This window comes from Mytilus galloprovincialis, chromosome 4 (genome assembly GCF_965363235.1).
Source record: "Mytilus galloprovincialis chromosome 4, xbMytGall1.hap1.1, whole genome shotgun sequence".
Lineage (NCBI taxonomy): Eukaryota > Metazoa > Mollusca > Bivalvia > Mytilida > Mytilidae > Mytilus > Mytilus galloprovincialis.
This window is the reverse complement of record NC_134841.1, coordinates 88392183-88415914: the sequence shown is the minus strand read 5'-3', so window position 1 is coordinate 88415914 and position 23732 is coordinate 88392183. Positions and strand designations below refer to the sequence as shown.

General features: G+C 32.7%; 1 protein-coding gene across 4 annotated transcripts in view; it reads left to right on the top strand.

Annotated features, from left to right (window-relative positions):
- Positions 1 to 23088, top strand: part of LOC143073308 (uncharacterized) — a 129020-nt gene extending 105932 nt beyond the window's left edge. For 3 of the 4 annotated variants that reach the window (XM_076248741.1, XM_076248738.1, XM_076248739.1), the window contains 10 exons: positions 1006 to 1077; positions 2700 to 2771; positions 5397 to 5468; positions 9770 to 9921; positions 12495 to 12617; positions 14169 to 14312; positions 16787 to 16894; positions 18313 to 18438; positions 19285 to 19314; positions 21063 to 23088. In XM_076248741.1, the coding sequence (XP_076104856.1) occupies positions 1006 to 1077; positions 2700 to 2771; positions 5397 to 5468; positions 9770 to 9921; positions 12495 to 12617; positions 14169 to 14312; positions 16787 to 16894; positions 18313 to 18438; positions 19285 to 19314; positions 21063 to 21127 (964 nt within the window). In that variant the 3' untranslated portion in view covers positions 21128 to 23088. The remainder of the gene's footprint in view (positions 1 to 1005; positions 1078 to 2699; positions 2772 to 5396; positions 5469 to 9769; positions 9922 to 12494; positions 12618 to 14168; positions 14313 to 16786; positions 16895 to 18312; positions 18439 to 19284; positions 19315 to 21062) is intronic. The other variant, XM_076248740.1, reaches the window with a different exon arrangement.
- Positions 23089 to 23732: the final 644 nt, after the last annotated feature.

Sequence of the window (23732 nt, the reverse complement as noted above, 5' to 3'; positions counted from 1 at the left end):
CAATATATAAACAATTCTAAATTTACATGATATCTATTCAATTGCAAAAATAACTTTTTATTTTAATGACTATTTGATGTCTAGAGAGATGGACATAAGGTTGCATTATGGACTGAATTTTCACCGGTTGCTAAAACAGCGCATTTATTTTAGGCAATACACCCCCACGAACATTTATATTTTTTATTCTTGTACTTAATTTCATTCTGCATCCTAAATTTTGTTCGACCGACTAATTTATTTTCAACCTATCTTAGTCAGAGATTTGCGTTTTCAAATAAGCAGGCAACTTTATATAGTTGTATTTTATATCATAACATCAAAAGAGTTTTTTTTGTTGATGTATCCGGCATATGTCTGCCGCCATAAAACCAATTGAAAGTGACGTGTTTTCCTTGAAAATAAAAATATTCATGAAAAGATCGCTGGCTGGTACATTTACCAAAGAGAGACTTCATTTATGCATTGGTTAAGCTATAACATATTTTTATTGATTCTCATTGAAACATCTTCTTATATCTATATACATGTACAACAATCCGTGTTTGAAATTTTTGCTTGAAGTGAGGCCATATTAGGGCGTTATCGGGCGTTTTCTTCAAGAACAAGAAGACGCGCTATCTCTTTGATAAAAACTATGTCATTATGTTAACGTTTTGTTTTGTTTTGTGAAAGTTTTATCCAATTGGTACCTTAGAAATAATGGTTTAAATGTTAATTCAGTGAAAGGATAAGGCGAATCCCTAAGGCGTTTTCAATTTGCAGTCACCAGTTTAGTTAGAGAAACGCCTGTCTGTGCTTAACTATCCTGGTAAAATAAGTAGCATTTTACGTTATCAACTCTGTGGTAAATGTAAAATGTTTGTAAGGAAAGATGTTTGACTCCAATAGACAATATATTTAATACCACGAAAAGAAGATGAAACAGAAGGAACAAATACAAAAAATATAAGGAAAATAAGTGTAATTAAAGAGACAAAATTTTGACAAAACATTTCATTGCAGGAATCTTCGATCCAATTCAATGGTTGAAATACAAAGTAAAGCGTTTTCAGGTTTAACGGGGGTTGAGAAAATGTAAGTTATATTATTTCTTATTTTTTATTTATAACAATATTGAAATTATCATGGTTTCCATTCAATGTGTCATAAAAAAGAAGTTGCGATAAGTTTAACCATAAAAGTAAATTATAAATTTACTTAAAAACAGAAACAACAATTTCTGTTAAATCAAAGGAGAAACTGATCGTCAATAGGGTAAGTTTTGATTGCTATTCTGTTCCATGCTGTTCTCTGCCAAGTTCATTTATGGTTAAATTAATGTAACATGATTTTCATACTTTTAAAGAACATCCAATATTTCTTCTGCTTTTGGTTAGATTCGTGTTTCACCAATTTTCAATTATTTTTATTGTTTATCGTTTAAAACAAAACTATTGACAACTATTACATAAGTGGGAAGTTTAGCTAGCTATAAAATTAGGTTTAACCCACTATTTGTTTTAAGATATTCCTGTAACAAGTCAGAAATATGACACCTGTGGTTCATTCGTTCCGTTGATAATAGAGCTAATATAAGTTTTATGGACTTCTCTTTTTTGTTATTTGTCTTGGAATGTGGTTGTAGTTTGAATACTTTTGAGACAGTTATATTGACGTCATTTAAATTTCCCTGACCGTTATGGAATACCTTATCCTTTTTTTTTTGCTTGCAATTGGGACTTGGCAACCAATTTTTCCTGCAATGAAACACAAGTGCCATTAGTTTAGCGCGAGCTGTTCATCTTTCCTGAGATACTGAATTGACATTGATGTTTTACAATATGGTTTAAAACCAATCTTACTTATATTGTAGTCCTGTGTTGTCATTTTGATGTTATATTTCACATGGCCATAAAAGTGCGAGGTTTGGCATGCCACAAAACCAGGTTCAACCCACCATTTTTTCCTTTAAAAATGCCCTGTACCAAGTCAGGAATATGGTCATTGTTATATTATAGTTCGTTTCTGTGTGTATTACATTATAACGTTGTGTCGTTTGTTTTCTCTTATTTTTGGGTGTAAATTCACATTGCGATAAGACGTGTCACGGTACTTGTCTATCCCAAATTCATGTATTTGGTTTTGATGTTATATATATATGTTATATTTGTTTTTCTCGTGGGATTTTGTCTATATGTGTTACATTTTGGTGTTATGTCGTTGTTCTCCTCTTATGTTTGATGCGTTTCCCTCGGTTTTGGTTTGTTATCCCGATTTTGTTTTTTGTCCATGGATTTATGAGTTTTGAACAGCGGTATACTACTGTTGCCTTTATTTGCCATAATCAGTGTTAAAGATTTCTAAATGAAATTGTTTCGTATAAACTGGAAACTAAAAAAAAAAAAAAATTGGTGTTATCACGTCTTCATAAAATTCCATAGTGACACTAGAATGAACAATATTCAAATCAATCGAGGTATATTTATGCACCAGTATTTCGAAAGATCTAAAAATTTGCGCACAAACTTTGGTGTCATAAAGTGAAACAACAAAAATTTATTTTCAATATTCCGAATTATATTGAACATAGTATCCTATTTGAACACTATTACATCGGAGGACGAAGAAAGAACATTTCTAGTTTTAATACCTATTCAAATAATTGTTTAAACAGTTTGATAAGAAAATTTGACACATTTATTATTTTTTTTTTCTAGAGATTTAGAATATAACAAACTGACGACAATAAGAGCTGATACTTTTATTGACATGCCTAATCTAAGTCTAGTGTAAGTAATTTTATGACTTGCAATAGTGTGTTTTTTAATCATATGTTGGTTGAGAAATACTAACATCTGTTGTTATTTACTAAAATAAAAGATTTTGTTAGTGGTGTGTAGGTCATACTTTTTATAAAAAAAAGAAGATGTGGTATGATTGCCAATGAGACAACTCTCCACAAGAAAACCAAATGACACAGAAATTAACAACTATAGTTCACCGTTAGGCCTTCAGCAATGAGAAAAGCTAATACCGCATAGTCAGCTATAAAAGGCCCCGAAATGACAAATGTAAAACATTTTAAACGAGAAAACAAAAAATAAAGGATAAACAAATATGTAACACATCAATAAACAACAACCACTGAATTACAGGCTCCAAACTTTGGACAGGCACATGCATGCAGAATGTTGCGGGTTTAAACATGATTGCTATTCCAGAAATACATTACATGTTTGTGTATGTGTTGCAGTAAATAATTCATGAGCAGGGAGTATATGAACTACGAGGCTGTATTACTGAAAAGTTATTACACCAGGGTTTTTGATATCGCAAAAAAATTGGAAACAACACGTTTAGAAAAATTTTGCGTCCGACGCGCTTTTTGGAATTACCTTCATCGGGAACGCTCAAAGCCAAACATACGAAATCCAAAGATGTATAAGTACCGAAACCGTTGAAGAGATATAATTAAAAAATAATTAAAAAAAATAGCCAACTTTGCCAAAGGGAGTTCAAAACATTAACTAAATTGTATCATCGGTACAAGGACATCATTCGTAAATATGACTCAGCATGCAGACATTTTATATTTTTTAAGAAGGGATATAGTTACGATTTGTTAGTCTTGTATGATCTTTAATTTAATTTCTTGTGTATAATTCGGAGTTAAGTATGACGTCTATTAACATTTGACTTTTTTACTCTTTACACAAGTATTCCACATTCCAAACTAAAAGACAAATTGAAAGAGTTGGTATTACTTTGCTTCATAAAAAAGAATGTCCAACGTAGATACAAGTATCTTGTCTTAGGGAGGGATAAATCATACTTTGTAAAGAATCACTCTGATTCAAACAAAAAATTCTCTGAAACCGATATTATCAAGATGCTTGATTTCTTGATTGACAACATATTTGTAACGTTCGGAGGACGTGTTTTTAAACAGACTGTCGGCATCCCAATGGGAACAAACTGTGCCCCTCTACTTGCCGACTTGTTTCTTTATTATTATGAGGCTGACTTCATGCAGGAACTTCTTAGGAAGAAAGATAAGAAGTTAGCAATATCATTTAACTCTATTTTCCGCTATATAGATGACGTTCTTTCACTAAACAATTCAAAATTTGGTGACTATGTGGAACGCATCTATCCCATCGAATTGGAGATAAAGGATACTACAGATACAGTTAAGTCGGCTTCATATCTTGACTTACATCTAGAAATTGACAATGAGGGTCGGTTGAAAACAAAACTTTACGACAAAAGAGATGATTTCAGCTTTCCAATTGTGAACTTTCCATTTTTAAGTAGCAACATTCCAGCAGAACCTGCATACGGGGTATATATCTATCTCCCAATTGATACGATATTCCCGTGCTTGCATTTCCTATCATGATTTTCTTGATAGAGGGTTACTGCTCACAAGGAGGCTATTAAACCAATAGTTCCAAATGGTGCAGTTGAAATCATCCCTTCGTAAATTTTACGGACGCCATCACGAGTTGGTTGACCGTTATGGAATAACCGTTTCACATCGGATATGTTCCTTACGTCGTAACTACAATCCCCTTCCCTTTCATGAATGTGACCTACCGAATTAGACTATTTACCGGATTTGTAATCACATAAGCAACACGACGGATGCCACATGTGGAGCAGGATCTGCTTACCCTTCCGGAGCACCTGAGATCACCCCTAGTTTTTGGTGGGGTTCGTGTTGTTTATTCTTTAGTTTTCAATGTTGTGTCATGTGTACTATTGTTTTTCTGTTTGTCTTTTTCATTTTTAGCCATGGCGTTGTCAGTTTGTTTTAGATTTATGAGTTTGACTGTCCCTTTGGTATCTTTCGTCCCTCTTTTATCACTAAACAAGTATACATATTTGTTTAGGTGCCAGCTGAAGGACGCCTCCGGGTTCGGAAGTATCTCGCTGCATTGAAGATCCATTGGCGGCCTTCGGTTGTTGTCTGCTCTATGGTCGAGTTGTTGTCTCTTTGACAAATTCCCCATTTCCATTTTCAATTTTACATAATATAATAGCAACATATTTGAATGAAGACGATCTTTTAACTTTTTGTAGTCGTTGATTGCTTTTGTGTATTTTTTTTCTTTTTGTTGTTCGAACTTTTTATGTGGGACAATCAGAACCTTTAAATTAAAAAAAAAGGGACAGTCGGGAATAAACAAACCAAAGTATACAGGCTCATCTGATAAGATTCGTATGCAAATGGAGCTTAACCAACTGTTGATTCATTTTTATTGTTGATACCAATTCACGTTAATTGAGTGAAAGTCTCTATAATGGTTTGTTATGTTAAATTCATTTGATATCGTTAGTTCTATTCACGTTGAAACTACAAGAAACAAAAGATATCTATAAAAGCAATAATGGACGAACTACTATATTTTCAGCATTTTGAAAGAAAATGATATCCTAGAAATAGAAGAAAATGCTTTTGGTGACCTTCCAGAACTTCTTTTCTTGTATGTTTTTTGTTATACATTTTATTTTGCTCTAAAAGGAAAATAACAAATGAAGTAATTGCTATAATTATTCTTCAAAAAGCATAATTCGAAAAGTCTGATAGCCAACCATAAGTCAGCTTTTTGAAACCTTTCCTAATATTTAAAAAATAACATGAACGTTACTGTAAACAATGACTTATTTTAAATCATGACAGTTTCGAAGTTCTTGCTACAAGCAAACGATACATTCGGGTAATAAACAGTCCAACGACGTCGATAAAGATCAACTATAAGAAAGCGCCAGGAACACTTTTTTAAATGATGCATCCTAAGCTCTTTCATTTGACAGAAAACTTGCACAGTTAGTGGAATTATTTGATACAATATTCTTTTGCTCATGCTATGCTGGTAATTTGCCATTTGCAATCGTGGTATTTTGACAATTCCGGAAGAATGTCACATAATAACAACTTAGAACGCAAATCTTATGAGACCGTTTAACAAAAGCTTTTCAACTTAATAAGTGTATTTGCCATCAAGTGCCAGTGGCCATATTGTACCTTATTTTCAGTCAGTTTTTACAAGAATTATGGAATTTATCCTTATTGACTTTTTATCCCAATTACATGTGCGCACACAACTCCTTTGTGTCCATTTTAAAGAAAGGTGTTTAACTTGGTAGGATTGTACGCCACCATAAGTAGTTGACATCATATTACCGTCATGAACAGTTATCAAAAGTACCAGAATTATAATTTAATACGCCAGACGCGCGTTTCGTCTGCATAATACTCATCAGTGACGCTCAGATCAAAGTAGTTATAAAGTAGATTCGCATATTGTGAACTATCCAACAACAAGGACACTTTGAAAATGCAAATCCTCTGAAACATTTGAGAAAAACCTCTCATTATTGATAGGAATTTCTGCCTTGATGATTAACTGATAATAAACTATTCCGTCATTTGATTGCATCAAAATTACATTTCCCTTAAAATGTCAGGAATAACAAATACAAATATTGAAAAACACAATACAATGTAGTTTATGTTTCTGTTGTACAACGCTATTCTGCATGGCATTGGCATAATTTATTTTATTACATTGGTTGCTATAAATTACTTTGATTTCCCAGTCAAATAAAAAACCGATAATTTCAATCTATGGCGTCATACAACAATAGGCGTTGCCAAGACGTCGATAACGGCGGATCAAAACAAATTGTGAATGCGTCGAAAAAAGATATAGTTCCTTATATGTTTTACAGTAATTTCTTTAAAAAAAGCCATTTGCCAATGTAATAAAAAGAATAACTAATTTAAGAATTCAAATATCGAAAAATATTCAACTCGTGACCGAACAACACTGAGTTTCTATGTTGTGTCATGTGTGCTGTTGTTTGTTTGTCTTTTTTCTTTTTTAGCCATGGCGTTGTCAGTTTGTTTTAGATTTATGTGTTTGACTGTCCCTTTAGTATCTTTCGTCTCCCCTTTTTTAACTCATGCACTACGCGCATTCGTGAATTAATGTGTTGTTCGGTTACTCAATGAATATTTTTCGCTATTTGAATTCTTTGATTAATTAATCTATAAATATACTGCAGATAATTCGATTGTTCATACGTATTTGCTGAAATCTGCTTTGAATGAACATTCGAAAACAAAAGTTTCTGTAAGAATGTCGCTTCTTCTTTGAGAGACGTACGAAGTAAACAGACATTTCTAACAACTTTTTCTTAGATTTACAAACAGTAGCGTTTACTGATTGTAAGACTCATATTGCTCCTTAATAATTTTATCATCCATATGATCAACATTTGTAATACGTACTTTAGATTCGTCAACGTGAATTGAACCTATACTATAGCTGTTTAGCGTCCTATTAATCTTAAGTATTACCAATGTTATTTCAACTGATCGGGCGGAGCTTACGTTTTAATAAGCATTAGGACAGTCTATTTGAAGATATGTGTGATCAGGATGATTGCCGTTATAGTTATAACTGATTTATAATCACCTATCAGTGTCATCAAAGGAATTTACAAAACAATGACCGGACACTTCATTGATGAGTTTATCCTAAAACACCTATCTATAGATGGACTGGTTTATTATGAGCAAACCGGTTAAACTCCGCCCAGTCAAGTGAAATAAATCGAGTAATAATATTAAAGAAATTTGCGATTTTTCTTATCACTTGGTTTTCTTCATCTCTCGATCGATGTTAAACATATTAATGTTCTTCTCTGATACTACACGATGGACTCGACTTGGCATAATGGTCATATTACCGTTGCTCATTTCGATTCAGTTGGAAAATTCTGGCTGACAGTTACTAATAATATATTAACAGTGAAAAGGTTGACGCAATTTGTAACGGTTGATAGACCCATTACGGCGATTCATCATGTTTGACCTAATTATGCTTATGATACCGTATGGAGGTTTTGTTTTGAAATAACTATTAATACTTGAAAACAGGGAGGGACATATGACAGCCAGATAGACATTTTAAACAGCAAAAAATTACCAGCAAGACAAGATATTCAAATATTTCAACATGGATAATAACGAAAATGAGTTCTTAATGGAATGCTTGCTCTTTAATGATGATAATTGCTATTTTCTAGGCGCTATGAGGGAGAAATAAGTGATAATCTATATCAAAATGTGTTAAATGATAAAACTTTCATCAAAGATACCTAAAAAGAGATTTTTGTCTTAACCCTATTCTTGTCCACAATGTTGGGGGGAGTCCATTGATGACGATGCATATTGACTTAGGTTCAAAACTTTAATAGGGCAATGGGCTTTGCTGTTGACATTTAGTATATTTTTAAGTTGGAAGATCCGAAGTTTTTGCCTGTTGCTCCTCGACGTTTGATACTTTCGAATTGTAATATTTTATTTCGAGAAACGTTTTCAGTTTCAGTTTGCAACGTAGATACCAAACTGAAAGGCTATTACACAAGATATTCCATTATTTTTACAAATGTATATATAAAAGACAAACGTGATATTTATTTTACTCGCGTAGTGGAATTAATCATATGTGGATTCTAATAAAAACCTATAGAACTTTGAGACAATTTTAAACATCGGTCTATTTCTGAAATTAAGTCGAATACAACTTTGATTTTTTAACCCTTTATACCACCATTCCCCATGTGAAATTATAATTGTTTTGAATAAACATTGAACGACAAAATATCTTCTTATATGAGCTTTCGGGTCGATCCGGCCCCACGTCGATCCCGCCAATATGTAAAGTCGATCCGGCCCCAATAAAAAATATATTTATAAGGAATAAAAATAAAGATATATATTAATGTAATTCATAAATGTTATGATTTTTATTATAATATAAAAGGTGTACGGTAAAAAAAAAATATTTTCTTCAGATGAGTATAAAACAACTAGGTTGATTATGATTTTATTACAAGTTTTCAAGATTATTGGGTATAATTATATTAAAACAATTCAGACATCAACATTAATCAGCAGTAATTAGCATTTTATTTCAATTGACTGTGATCCTAACAAGTCTTTCATCTTGTGTCATTGTTTTGTTATTTTTTTGGCAATAAAGAATAATGGATACTCATATAACTTTTTTTTCTACACACAACTAATCAAAATATTGTCAAATTTATGAAAAATATAGGAAGATGTGGTGTGAGTGCCAATGAGAAAACTCTCCATCCAAATAACAGTTTATAAAAGTAAACCATTATAGGTCAATGTACGGCCTTCAACATGGAGCCTTGGTTCACACCGAACAACAAGCTATAAAGGGCCCCAAATTTACTTGTGTTAAACCATTCAAACGGGAAAACCAACTGTCTCATTGACTATACTCGACGTTTACATTTTCTGACGTCAGACACGCGAAGCAATGAATGTGGTTTTTAATTTGATAGATGCTTTTGTGCTTTTTTGTAAATGAGTGTTTGTTTTGAGATTGTAACACAGTGATGACTGCTGTACCCATATTTTGACTCTTTTATTTATAAAGTCTGTTTTGTGCACGCATCGTTGTAAAATATAACAGAATTTGACGAGGATGTCGTACAAGTGAGATGTTAAGGGCTTTAAAACCAGGTTCAATCCACCATGTTCTACATTTGAAAAATTAAATTATGGTTCAGGTCAGGAATATGACAGTTGTTGTCCATTCGTTTGATGTGGTTTGATTTTGCCAGGAACTTTCCGATTGAATTTTCCTCGGAGTTCAGTATTTTTGTGATTTTTTTTGTTATAAATGATTTGAAACGTACTTGTAATTATATATTCGATTTTGTTCTTAAATTACCTTGTCAGGTCTTTGGTATCCAACCATTTGATATGCAGCTGCAAAATTCTACCATTTTATCTCTGGTTGAAACGATCAGCAACGGTGGTAGATGGCGCTACTTGTGCAGATAAGAACGGCCAACGTATAAAAACTCTATCAAATGTGGAAGAGTGCACTGGTTTGTAACTTAAAATCACCATTGTTTAAATAATCAGCTTTCCATATGATTGGCAATGTTTTTTTTTGTGTGCCAAAATCTTTGTTCGCCTTTTGCAAACTGATGCACAAAGTCCACTTCCTAATGATAACGTTTTGTAAGTCGATTTTTAAAAAGGCAACAATGTTCGTGAATAAACTCATCATAGATACCAGGACCGATTTTATTATATACGCCAGACGCGCGTTTCGTCTACAAAAGACTCATCAGTGACGCTCGATACCATTCAATGAACAAACATTAAACTGTTGGGATGTAGACAATAACAAAGTTATGGAAATTAGCAAAGATATACAACAGAACAACAAATCACACAATCTACAATCATCCTAAGGAAAAGTAAGGGTACAAAATAGAGAAGAACAACAACGAACAACACATTGTTCGATTAACTATGCATATAGCATTCGTTCAAACAGAAAACTCAACAACACCCAGATAGCTTAAATAAGTAAATGCATATATCGTTGTTGAATAAATCATTCCATGTATTTGAACATACATATCAATTTCACCTAATCTTCTTCGAAAGCAACACACAGTATACATCCAATAGATATACTGTATAGCAATACTGAAGTAGGCGAGTTAGTATTAGCCCTTAAAAATAAAAAAATAAAAAACATACCGACCTCCGATGAAAATAACAAAAAGGAAAGTCCCTCATCACATGGTAAAATCTAAATTTCAAACGCATGAAACGAATTGATAACAACTTGTTTTATAGTTAGCTAAACCTCTCAAGCGTATAATTTCATTATATTGACATCGATGTGTGAACAAAACAAACAGATATAATCGGTAAAAAAAGGTCAAAAAAGGGTTACAACAGTCAGCATTGCGTTATTTTAACACTTAAATGTATCTGATAAATCCGTCTGAGAACACGACAAATGCTAAATAGAACATTTACTCAGGTCTTGAACACGAAAACATTTCACGTAAAAGGAATAGAAATAATTATACCCCCGGTTTGAAAAAAAGGGGGGTATACTGTTTTACCTCTGTCTGTCCTTCCGTCAGTCCATCAGTCCGTCAGTCCGTCCGTCCCATGAATATTTTTCGTCACATTTTTCTCAGGAACTACACTACCAGGATTTCTGAAATTTGGTTTCAGGCTTGATATAAGTCAGCTATACTGTGTGATGCGTTTTCAGATTCATCACTCGACAACTTCCTGTTTACCGAACACTTGTATCATTTTTACACCTGATAGCCAAGTTTAAAATTTTCGTCACATTTTTCTCAGGAACTGCAGTACCAGGATTTCTGATATTTGGTTTCAGACTTGATATAAGTCAGCTATACCGTGTGATGCGTTTTCAGATTCATCACTCGACAACTTCCTGTTTACCGAACACTTGTATCATTTTTACACCTGATAGCCAAGTTGAAAATTTTCGTCACATTTTTCTCAGGAAGTACACTACCAGGATTTCTGAACTTTGGTTTCAGGCTTGATATAAGTCAGCTATACCGTGTGATGCATTTTCAGATTCATCACTCGACAACTTCCTGTTTACCGAACACTTGTATCATTTTTACACCTGATAGCCAAGTTGAAAATTTTTCGTCACATTTTTCTCAGGAACTACACTACCAGGATTTCTGAAATTTGGTTTCAGGCTTGATATAAGTCAGCTTTACCGCGTGATGCGTTTTCAGATTCATCACTCAAAAACTTCCTGTTTACCAAACACTTGTATGAATTTACACATGATAGCCAAGTTGAAAATTTTAGTCACATTTTTTCAGGAACTACAAAACAAGGATTTCTGAAATTTGGTTTAAGGGTCAATATAAGTCAGCTTTACTGTGTGATGCGTTTTCAGATTCATCACTCAACAACTTCCTGTTTACCGAACAGTTGCATATTTTTACACTTTTAATATTATCCACTTGCGGCGGGGGTATAATCAGTGAGCAGTAGCTCGCAGTTTCACTTGTTATTCTAATGCAACAACGTTTGCGTTGATTTTGATTTGATAAGGTCTTTTTCTTACATGGCATCAATTGACAATTGATGCTATGGGACGTACGCGCAAGCGCAGACGGCATATGACAGATTTTAAATACATGTTTTAACGTTGTTTTCTGTCAGTTTCATTAGAATGGAGATAACAATATTGTATTTTAAGCTCCGACGGCATCAATTTGGGAATTGATGGTCGCAAATACCCGTTTACTGTCTCCGCTAACGCGTTGCCAGTAAGCTTAATTTGCGACCATCAAATCTCCAATTGATACCGTCGGAGCTCAAATACAATACAGTTATCTCCTAAATGCATGACAATTATTTGTTTTTAAATATGATTTTGGCGCATGCAAGGTTAATTGAGAAAAGTGTGAAAATATTTTTTTCGTGTAATTAAAAAATATTTTTCAACTTCTGAAGACGTTCATGTCTATATTATACAATAATTATTTCGGCTTACAAAAGATAACTCCCAATTTTATATAAGTATGTCTGCAAATATTTGTTTTTGTGTAAAAAAAAATTAGATTCTTTTTTATCATGTTTAACGTTGTTACAGAAACAACTACTCTGTTTGATACGACAGCGGCTACGACCAACGAAGTTTCTACAATGATTGAAACGACAGTTCATCAAGTTTCATCAATAACAACGGTCAATGATGATCTACAAGATCAACAAGGTATGCGTTTCCCTCTTTTTCAAATGCCATATGGTGACCTATTGGTGTTAGCTCTTACGTCAATGTATTGAGTCTCTGGTTAGGACAATTGAAAGCTGGTAAACAACTGTTGCTTTTATTTATATTTCAACGATAAATCGGTGTGAAAAAATCGACAGTTCTTTAACGCAAGACCATAATTGCTCCTTTTTAAATAAACAGCTGCTCTATGAGCGCATGGTACGCCCGACGTCTTGTGTGGAAGTTTTATGCAATGATCATAAATAGTTTCTGAGAAAGTTTTAAGCAATAACCATTTATTGCTTTTGAGACACGGCGGGACATGTGAAACCCCCCCCCCTCCCCCCACCCTGTTTTCTTTTTACAAATATCACTAAAATAAAATTTTGAATCAAACCAAAAAGTATACAGATCTTTAGATTAATATAACAAAGAAGTGTGTACAGTTTCAAGCAATAATCATAAATTGTTTTTGAGATACGGCGAGACATGTAAAAAAAAAAACTCCCCTTTTTTACAAAATACTCAATAACTCAAAAATAAAATTTTGAGTCATCACCAAAAAGTATACAGATCTTTAAATTAATTTAACAAAGAAGTGTGTAAAGTTTTAAGCAATAATCAAAAATCGTTTTTGAGATACGGCACAACATGTAAAAACCCCCTCCCCCTTTTTTACAAAATACTCAATAACTCAAAAATGAAAATTTGAATCATCACCAAAAAGTATACAGATCTTTAGATTAATATAACAAAGACGTGTGTAAAGTTTTAAACAATAGTCATAAATCGTTTTTGAGATACGGCGCGACATGTAAAAAACCCTCCCCCTTTTTTACAAAATACTCAATAACTCAAAAATGAAATTTTGAATCATCACCAAAAAGTATACAGATATTAAGATTACGATAACTAAGAAGTGTGTAAAGTTTTAAGCCATAATCAAGAATCGTTTTTGAGATACGGTGCGACATGTGAAAAAAAAACACACCCCTGTTTTAGTTACAAAGTGCCGTAACTCAAAAAGTTTAAATCTTATTTTCACCAAAAAGTATACAGATCATTTGACTATCATAAAAAACAACTATATTAAGTTTCATGAAATTTAGATAAGTCGTTCTCAAGTTACGGTGCGACATGTTTACGCCGGACAGACGGACGGACAGACGGACGGACAGACAGACAGACAGACAGACAGATGGACGGACGGACGGACGGACGGACACCGGACATTTGTATACCATAATACGTCCCGTCAAAATTTTGACGGGCGTATAAAAATCATATGCAAAGTTGACTAACAAATGTGTGGAAATACTCGATCAAGAATTGTTTGTTTGTCCAAGTCAAGGATGTCTTTTTACTTATGTAATTGGAATCTTTTTTTGAAAGTTCTGAAGACGTTCATGTTTATTATATACAATTTTTATTATAGCTTATGATAAAATCACCCTGATCGTATAAAATTAGGTCAACATTGTATATTTTGAGTACAGATAGTTCCTGAGACGGGACAATATATTAAATTTTAAATGTTAAACATTGTTACAGAAACTACTACAGTGTTTGATACGTCAGCTGTTACGACCAATGAAGTTTCTACAAATATTGAGACAACAATTAATCAAGTTGCAGTGATCACAACGGACATTGATCAACAAGGTTTGTATACTAAGTTGTCATCGCAAATGAACGGTAAGTCGATTAGAATCGGTGCGAATAAATATTCAAAGTTTTAATAATTGCAAGTGGCTTAACTGTCACTTGACAATACTATCACATTCGGCCTATTCAAAACATTTACCGTCGGTCGTCTTGCGTCTGATGTCCTACTTTGACATAAAACTAAGAAAAAACGCAATAACCTGGTTTGAGGGACGTTCTTCAATTTAACCAATATGAAATTTGTGAATATTTTCCGCTTTTATCCCAGTTGGCATGAGTAAAACTGCAATCGTAAACTTAAATTAAAAGACGGGTATATTTGTTATTCGTTATATTTGTTATTCTCGTGGGATTTTGTCTGATGCTTGGTCCGTTACTGTGTGTGTTAGTTACATTGTAGTTTTGTGTCGTTGTTCTCCTCTTATATTTATGCGTTTCCCTCAGTTTTAGTTTGTTACCCCGATTTTGTTTTTTGTCCATGGATTTATGAGTTTGAACAGCGGTATACTACTGTTGCCTTTATGTACCACATTTGGAGCAGAATTTGCTTACCCTTTCAATCACCCCTAGATTTTTTTCGGAGGTTCAGTTTGCTTAGTGTTTATTTTCCTATGGTGTGTTTTGTGAACTTGTTTGTTTGTTTGTTTTTTTTTCTTTTTTTGCCATGGCGTTGTTAGATTTTTTTGGATTTGTGAGTTTGAATGTTAGGGCAGTTATCTTTTGCTCCTCTTCTGCATATGAAATTCAAAGTCTAATGTTAATTTAGTCGTGGAGAGACAGAGAAAAATCATAGTAGCTCTAGGCAACAATAGTTAACCAATATTTACATCTGACACAGCAAAAAAATGTACCTAATCATGATTTTGTTCGAAAAAGGTTCGAAGGTTTGACTTCAACTTTACCATAAGTAACCTTTGTTTCAATTGCTTCCGTATACGTAACAATCTGTTATCAGGGGGATTATGATAAAAAAAAAAACGGCCCCTAGAATATCATTTCAAATCTGAAATTTATAAAAATTTTATTTTGATAGAAAAACAAATAAATAAATAACACTTCACAAACCCCTTCAAAGGAAACAATTTTTTTTTCTTAAGATATCAGGCCAGAGAGGTATCGTTTTGGAATTGTATAATATTTTGTCATATTATACATGTTAAAGCCTTTCAAAGCTTTCTTGGTCTTGCTCGTTGTTGGTGCTTTATACTGTCATAAAGTTGTTTAGGTCCTTGTTGTTATACCCCCGCATTATAAAAATTAGGGTATACTGTTTAACCTCTTTCTGTCTGTCCGTCCTTACGTTTATTCCTCAGTCTGCCCGTCCATCCACCCGTCGGTCAGTCTGTCCTATGAATATTTTAGTCGCAACAATTTCCTTGTACCTAACACTTTTATCCTTTTACACATAAAAACTAATTTGAAAATTTTCCTCACATTTATTTCAAGAACTACATGGCAAGGATTTCTGAAATATGGTTTCCAGGTTTATATAAGTCAGCTAAACCGTGTGATACTTTTTCAGATTCATCACTCAACAACTTCCTGTTAACCGAACAAAGGTTTCATTTTACATATGATAGCCTAACTGAAATTTTTCTTCACATTTTTCTCAGTTACTACAATTACTGGATTTCTGAAATTAGGTTTAAGGGTTCATAGTTTTCAGCCATGGGATGCGTTTTCAGATTCATCACTAAATATCTTCCTGTTTACCGAAATATGTGGGCGGGGGTTTCATCAGTGAGCAGTAGCTAACAGTTTCACTTGTTTGATCTTTTGTGTTTAGTTGTCACGTTTACAATTAGTTGGTAAATGGTGATATGATTTTGCCTGTTATAATAGTATATCTGCACACAAATAAGATACTAGTACGTTCACTTCTTGCCCTCTTCTGATCCATAGAGGGTTAGTAAAAACCATAGGATATTAGGCCTTTGGTCTCACCCCTGTGAATTTTACCAACCCTCTATTGATCCATTGGGGGTAGTAGTATACCATACAACCTAAAATGTCTACATGAATTCTCCTAACACGCAAACTCGTCTGACAGATTTTTGAAATTGATATTAAATGTATGTGTTGAGTTACGTGTTTTTTGTGGACGCCAAATACTTTATAGCTGCCCTTGTTGATCGATATCCGTTGTGGAATGTACAATGACATCAGTTGATTTTAAGAATATAGCGTCCGCCCTATTTTGACTTTTATCAACATTGAACATATCATTTAAACGGAAATTTTGTTGATACTGGTGGAGTGCGTTGCCCTGTGGAATCTTGTTAAACACATCTTTTTAGCTCAAGGTTGATATACAATCATTGTGAAATTTCCTTGATTACAAATAATCATGATGTGTCCTCCTGGCATGTTTTAAATGTTTCGAATTTAGTTAGATGTTTACACACATTCTCTGTGAGACTATACACTATTGTATTACTAGTACATATACTGAATGATGCTATATGAGCGATACATACCTTTGAGTTCCTGGTTTTATGTTGCAGAAACAACAACCTCAAATGAAAGAACAGTGACGTTTACATCAACAACATCTTACAATAACACACTACAAACAACATACTCGACGTCAGAAGAAACCAGTGAGGCCAAACGTAAGTGAAATCAATATATATACAATTACCAACGCCAAAGAGTACTATACTATTTAAGCATATTTTGTTTAATGTTTGTACACAGCAGAATTGAAGATAATTGAAAGTACGCTACCAATAGGGAAATTCAAAACTAGTTAAAAAAACGAACAACATCATGCCTAATAGAAGCACGAAAAAAGACGAATAACAGCTACCAAAATACAACACCAAACAAACATTGAATAATAAGAAACATACCAAAACTACTTTATGTTTCATAAACTCTGCAATACGAGTGGGGGTGTGATTAACACGATACAGCGTGTATTTTCTTGTTCATGTATGTTATGAAGTTGTCAATTACTTTTTTATTTATTTTTTAAAATGTATACACATTACAGTCTGAAATTAATAGTAAATTACATAAAAACATGTAGATAGATTTGCATTTAATCCTAACATATAATTTTCTCCTTTTAAAACTTCCACACAAATAAACCGTAAACCAAGTCAGAAAAATAAACATAAACCGACTTTTCAAACTATTTTCCTTAGTTTGAATTTATACTGTCAGTCACAATCAAGAAAAAGGAAAATCATTTAAAGATTTGTAGAACATTAACCCGATATAAAACCGGGATGTTTCAGGGTTAGGGTGAATTTACGACGCTCACGAAATGTGAGCGTTTCCTGCTTTGCTAATTGTATGTTTCGTATTGATCGGTGTTCAAGGTCAGTGCCATTTAAAGAAGGACTCCATGAGTATGTTCAAGATTAAAGTAAAACAATATCGGATAAACACTCTTAAAAAACACTATGTACAATAGCTTAAAACTATTACATAACACAGACAAGTTGATAAAAACTTGCTTGAAAAAAAAGTGCAAAATCGTTATCCACTACAGACATTTGTAATTTCATAGACAATGGAGGGAGAATGACATCGGTGATCACCAGAGACACCGAAAGTATATTACAATGAACTATATTGTGAAGTCTGAAACTGAATAGACATCGTCGATTATTAAATTAAAAACCCTAGTATATAAAGCATACTGGTATTTGATGAGTTAAGGTTAACAACAAGTAAATCATGATGGAAAAGCCCTGACGATTGTATACACTAGGACTCATATACCTCATATGCATTTGCTGCTGAAATATTGCATAAGATGGAAAGTTCATAATATATAGCCTTCAATCCCTCGTTTGTCGAAAACTTTAGTTCAGCCGACAAAAAAATAAATATCACAGTTAAAAATTAATTTTGAAGCTAAATTAAGCAAATACTACAACTAATATAAATTATTAGAAAAGTTGTCAGTTTTATCATTTTTACAGAAAAAAAGTTTTACAACTCGATCTTTTCAGAAACTGTACTGAAACGTTTAAATTTTTCTTATTATAAATATAAAAAATATGTTTGTTATTTTCAGCCGAAACAAACATTCCATTTCTGCAAGTGACTTTATTAGGAGTTATAGCTTGTACCCTTGCTGCGATCGCACTGATTACAACATGTACAATTGCCATTTATATCTTACATCGAGAGAGATGTAAAGGTATGTATAAAGCTTAGGTTAGACAAATAAGGCGACAGCGTGCTAACAGAGTGCTATTGTATATGCACTAGTAATTAACCTATACAAAATATAAAAATCGAATTAGCTCAAAAAAAGGTTTGTATTTAGTCTGGGAAAAAAAGGTTTGATTTTTTCCAGCACTATTGTACTATGTTATTGCTGTCAATTTTCATTAGAAGAAGAAACCGGAAAAAGTGGAGAGAACCATCACCTTGGTAGGAAAACTAACAACCCTAGTCAATTAGGAATTGGACGCGCGTATCTGCTGCGTGTAGGAGTCAAACTCATAACCGCAGTTCTGTAGGCTAGAAAAACAGATGTTCGACCCATTTACTTACAAGGCTTTGTGACGTATACATTGAGATATTAGTCCTAGTATTTAGTATAAGACACATACCTGTGACACAGATTGATTAGAACAAAGTCAATCATAACGATCAAGAAATTTAATTTGGTGAAAACGACATATTTCAATACTTTGTAGACATATTTTGAAGGTTAAAACAAGCGGTCAACTGTGATTTTTTTTAATAAAGATACATAACTTCGTATTAGGTTACATTGAGTAGGTTCAAGTTATACTTCTTTTGCGATCGCAAATGTGTGGAAAGGTGGTTATTAGTATGATTAAACGCCTTACTGCATAACAAACATGCTTCTAGTGATTGTTTTCGAACGGTAATTTAACCTTGTTTGGTTGATCAACAATATCACAAGACTGAAATCCGATGATGTGCTTTTGGATGAAATATCATTTAATACTGTTATACGATTATATTCACTTATATTTGTTAATACTTTGATTTACTTTCCTTTTTTATATAGACAAGCAAATGTACGAAAGTACAACGATGGGTAAGTATTGAAAATAAACTCATCATAGATACCAGGATTAAAAATTTATATTTACGCCAGACGCGCGTTTCGTCTACAAAAGACTCATCAGTGACGCTCGAAAAATGACTTTGCTTATGTTGTAATGTGGTTGTAATCCAAATGCAATTAAGTAGTTTTATGGGAGAGACAAAAAATACTAATATCAGAAGGACATGTTAACTCATAGGTCAAAAATAAAATAACAACGCCATGGCTAAAAGATAAAAAGACAAGAATTGTTTGTCAAAAAAAAACAACAAAGAAATTTTTAGTTGTCTAAGATAAAAAAAACAAAACAATATTGGTTTCAATGGGTCTGTAATACAGCGGTTTACAAATGATGTCCTTGTACCGAGGTTAAAATTTAGTAAATAAACTCATCATAGATACCAGGACTAAATTTAGTATAAATGTTTTGACTAGTTTGTGATCTAAAACTTTTGTGTAATTATTTTTCAGTAATACATAGATTTCTTTCGCTTAAATCTAATACATTGTAACATACACGAGCGAATTGTACACATTGAGATATATAAACACTACAAGATGGTGAAAGGGAACGTCACCATTCAAAATTGATAGTTAACAATAGGAAATGAAAAGTCGTCTGGCGTACTAAATGATAATCCTGGTACCTTAGATAAATGTGATCATAAATTTTGGTATTAACTTTCTTTTAATGACATTGATATGAAGATCAAGGAAAGGGCATTGTTTGTTGTTGGTAATATCTTTATTTAAAGTTAGTTCAACAGGATAAATCTGTGTAGTGTAAATACAGAAGCCGTCATTATTGAGGACCAATAGATCATCTAAAATCTTAAAGTATTATAAACTTTTTATATCAAATGTTGTTTCGATGGATCTTTACTGATTTTAGTCATTAATTATAACTCATAGCAAGACAGAAACAGGTCTGCAAAAAGTTGTGCACAGTTGGTCCCTATCGGAATTCCGAGATCATATAACGTAAGCTTGTTTGTTTTGTTCACACATGGTTTTCAGTAAATGGGATTTTTTTTTGTGACTGTCCTACAACTAAGAGGTTTATCTAGCTGTAAAATCGAATTAATCCACCGTTTTCGACACAAGGGAATGTATAACCAAGTTAGGAATATGACAGTTTTTGCCATTCGTTTGATTTATTTAAGCTTTTGATATTGCCATTTAAAAAATGACATTCCGTTTTGAATTTTCATTTGAGTTCGGTATTTGTAATTGTTTTTCTTTATGCTCTTTGAATAATCAGTCTATAAATTGGTATGCCAAAGTTGGAAAAAAGTATGCATAATGCATATATGAGAAGCATTTAGCCAATCGTTTTGTAATTTGAGTTTTGGACCACTAATTTGTAATCGAAGTAAAATATGTTCAACTACCAACCAATAAAATGTAACATTTATATACATATTGTTTTACGCATACTGTTAGACAATAGACTCGACTGTTGCAATGCAAAGGAAATGTAAGCGAATACTTTAGGTACCTATATATACAAAGCGATGAAGTATGCTGAAAAGAACATAATTTCAAAATAGGTGCAACAGAACAGCTAAAGACAATATCAAACATATAAACATATTAAAAAAGGTATTTCTTAGATTACAAAACGGTCATATATTCGACTTATTTCTATTTGTTATGTTTAACCTTCCAATATCCCAGTGGGGTATTATACTTGACGCATGTATACATATTTACATATCAGTCTGACTTATGTTTTGTAGAAAATGCTGGCGAAGTAATGGCTTATGATGTTTTAGAATTACCTTATGTCTCTATCATAGAGTGAAAATCTGAGGCGAATTCATCTTATTTAAGATACCATATGCCGTTTGTAATATGTATTGGTTTAACTTGCTATGCACTGTTAGTTGTGGAACTCGTATATGATTAATTAAAAATTATTCATTCTCTTAAAAGGCATATAAATACCTTTTTTGAACTTAGAACTATGCTGTTTTTATGAAGTGTACCAAAATTGTTGCACAAATAGAACAGAACAAGTGATTTAATTATCTTATTCTTAGTGAAATGTTCCCCTTCATTCGATGAAATTTCGTACTTTACCGAGAAGACGACATAGTTCGATCAACCTTTTTTTTTAAATATCATACATCAGTATTCATTGAATTTATTGAGAATTTGTTTTTTCGACTGCAGCGATATCGCGGAACGCATAGTTATATATGTGTGCGTTTAACAGTTTAAGCATCTGCAGTTCAATGCTCTTCAACCTTGTACTTTATTTTGCCGTTTTTACTTTTTGGGATTTAAGCGTCACTAATGAGTCTTATGTAGACGAAACGCGGGTCTGGCGTAAATAAAAAAAATAATCCTGGTATATATGATGAGTTTATTTACAACAATTGATAAGGATGTGATTGTGTTATACAGGCGAGGTATATGTCTGTGTTAACGGCTTTTATTATTGTGTATAAAACCCAATTAACGTAGCAAATTATAGAATATTGAAGGTTACTGAAGAACAACTATATACTCTCAATGTCTATTTTTATCAATATTTTATGTGTATTACTTTATATATATATAACTCGTCTAAACATCAACCCAACAATGTTAGATCTATAAATTTACTTTCTTTATATATATACATATATGTAAGCACTGTGATATATACTTCTGTTGGTGACCTTTTGTCGTTGTCTTCTCTATGGTCGGGTTGTTGTCTCTTTGACACATTCCCCGTTTCCATTATCAATTTTATTCATATTGTCAATTAAAGAGTGTGAACCCTGTGGTGAATAACAAGGTTATAACAATCATGCCTTTGAAATATTTAATAAAGCAAAATAAAGAACATTAGTATTATTCCTGTTCTGATTCAAGTGATGGGTTGTATATGTAGATTATTCATAACCACTGCATACAACAATCTTTTATTCTATTCCCGTTGACAAACATTGTGGCTTGCACTACATACTAGTATAGTGGACATCCTCGTTCAAAATATATATATTTTCTATAATTGTATAACATAGTTAGTGTGTAACTATAATATAATACTACATGATATTTCAAACGTCCTTATCAATAAATGATTTGTAAAAAAAAAGTGAATTCTGATTTCCCTAAACATCATGCTTCTTAGTATCTTTATCTTGAAAACGTCATTGTTGGCAATATCCCTTTAGAGAAGCCATTTGACGATAGTGGGAAATTCAAAGGTTGGTGTACTTGTAGATATTGGTTTGATGGTTATCTTTGCGATTTAAACACTGTCTCTATCTTTTATAGTTTAAACATGATAGCCTGGTAAAAAAAAGCGAACTATATATATCGGTACCGATTGTCAAACATTAAGCTTTGTGGTTTATGAAGAGAAGATTAAAAATTCCTTTTTACTCCAAACCTCATACTATAGACATTTTGTTTGCCCTCAGTAGTCCTAAAATGAATTTAATGTTGGTCACAGACAATTTATAATATTATATATAAATTAAGCAACAGTTTTACAGTGCATGCATTATTTTCATGTTTTAAAACAGTTGAATTTATGAAACAACAATGGTAATCTAATATTGTTTGATGTACATTACGTAGCGTAGCAGAGTTGCTTGTACATTTGATGGAACACCCGCACCGTCTCAACTAAATACAAATAAGACTGGCAAACCCGAATTTCTCAAAGAAAGACGAAAAAATGGTGACATTCTCCTTGCTACGTTACATCCACTACCGTTTATTTTGGTTACACTACCAACTTATGCAAATAATGTAGATTGAACAGATATAAAGAGCACTAAAAACACTATCTGTTATTGTCATAATTAAAAAATAATTGTTTTTTTTATTTTAAAGTTTTGTCATGTATAACTGTATTACAACGCACATATAATTTGTCAAATTAGTGACGAAGGTCGTTTAAATCTTATATGTTTTTTGTAAGAAACAAAACACTGAAAGAATTAACTTAGTCTAGAAAAAAAAAGATAATATGACTGTCCTCTTCCTCAAGAAATCCCTTCTGTGACTTTTGATATGCATGCATTATAAATAATATGTAGTTCTTGCAGACAGTCTAATGAAAGTTCCCTGTCTTTTAAATGTTTACTAGATGAATTATTTCACATGCGTGAATGTTCCAACCATGTCAGCTTATTTAAAACATATGTAAGGGAGAATTTGAATTTCTTCTATTCGGCATTTATCTTTAAAAGAGGGGCGAAAGTTACCAGAGGGACAGTTAAATTCATAAATCGAAAATAAACTGACAACGCCATGACTAAAAATGAAAAAGACAAACAGACAAATAATAGTACACAAGACAGAACATAGAAACTAAAAACTAAGGAACAAGAAACCCACCAAAAACTAAGGGTGATCTCAGGTACTCTGGAAGGATAAGCAAATCCTGTTCCCTTTATGTTGCTCAT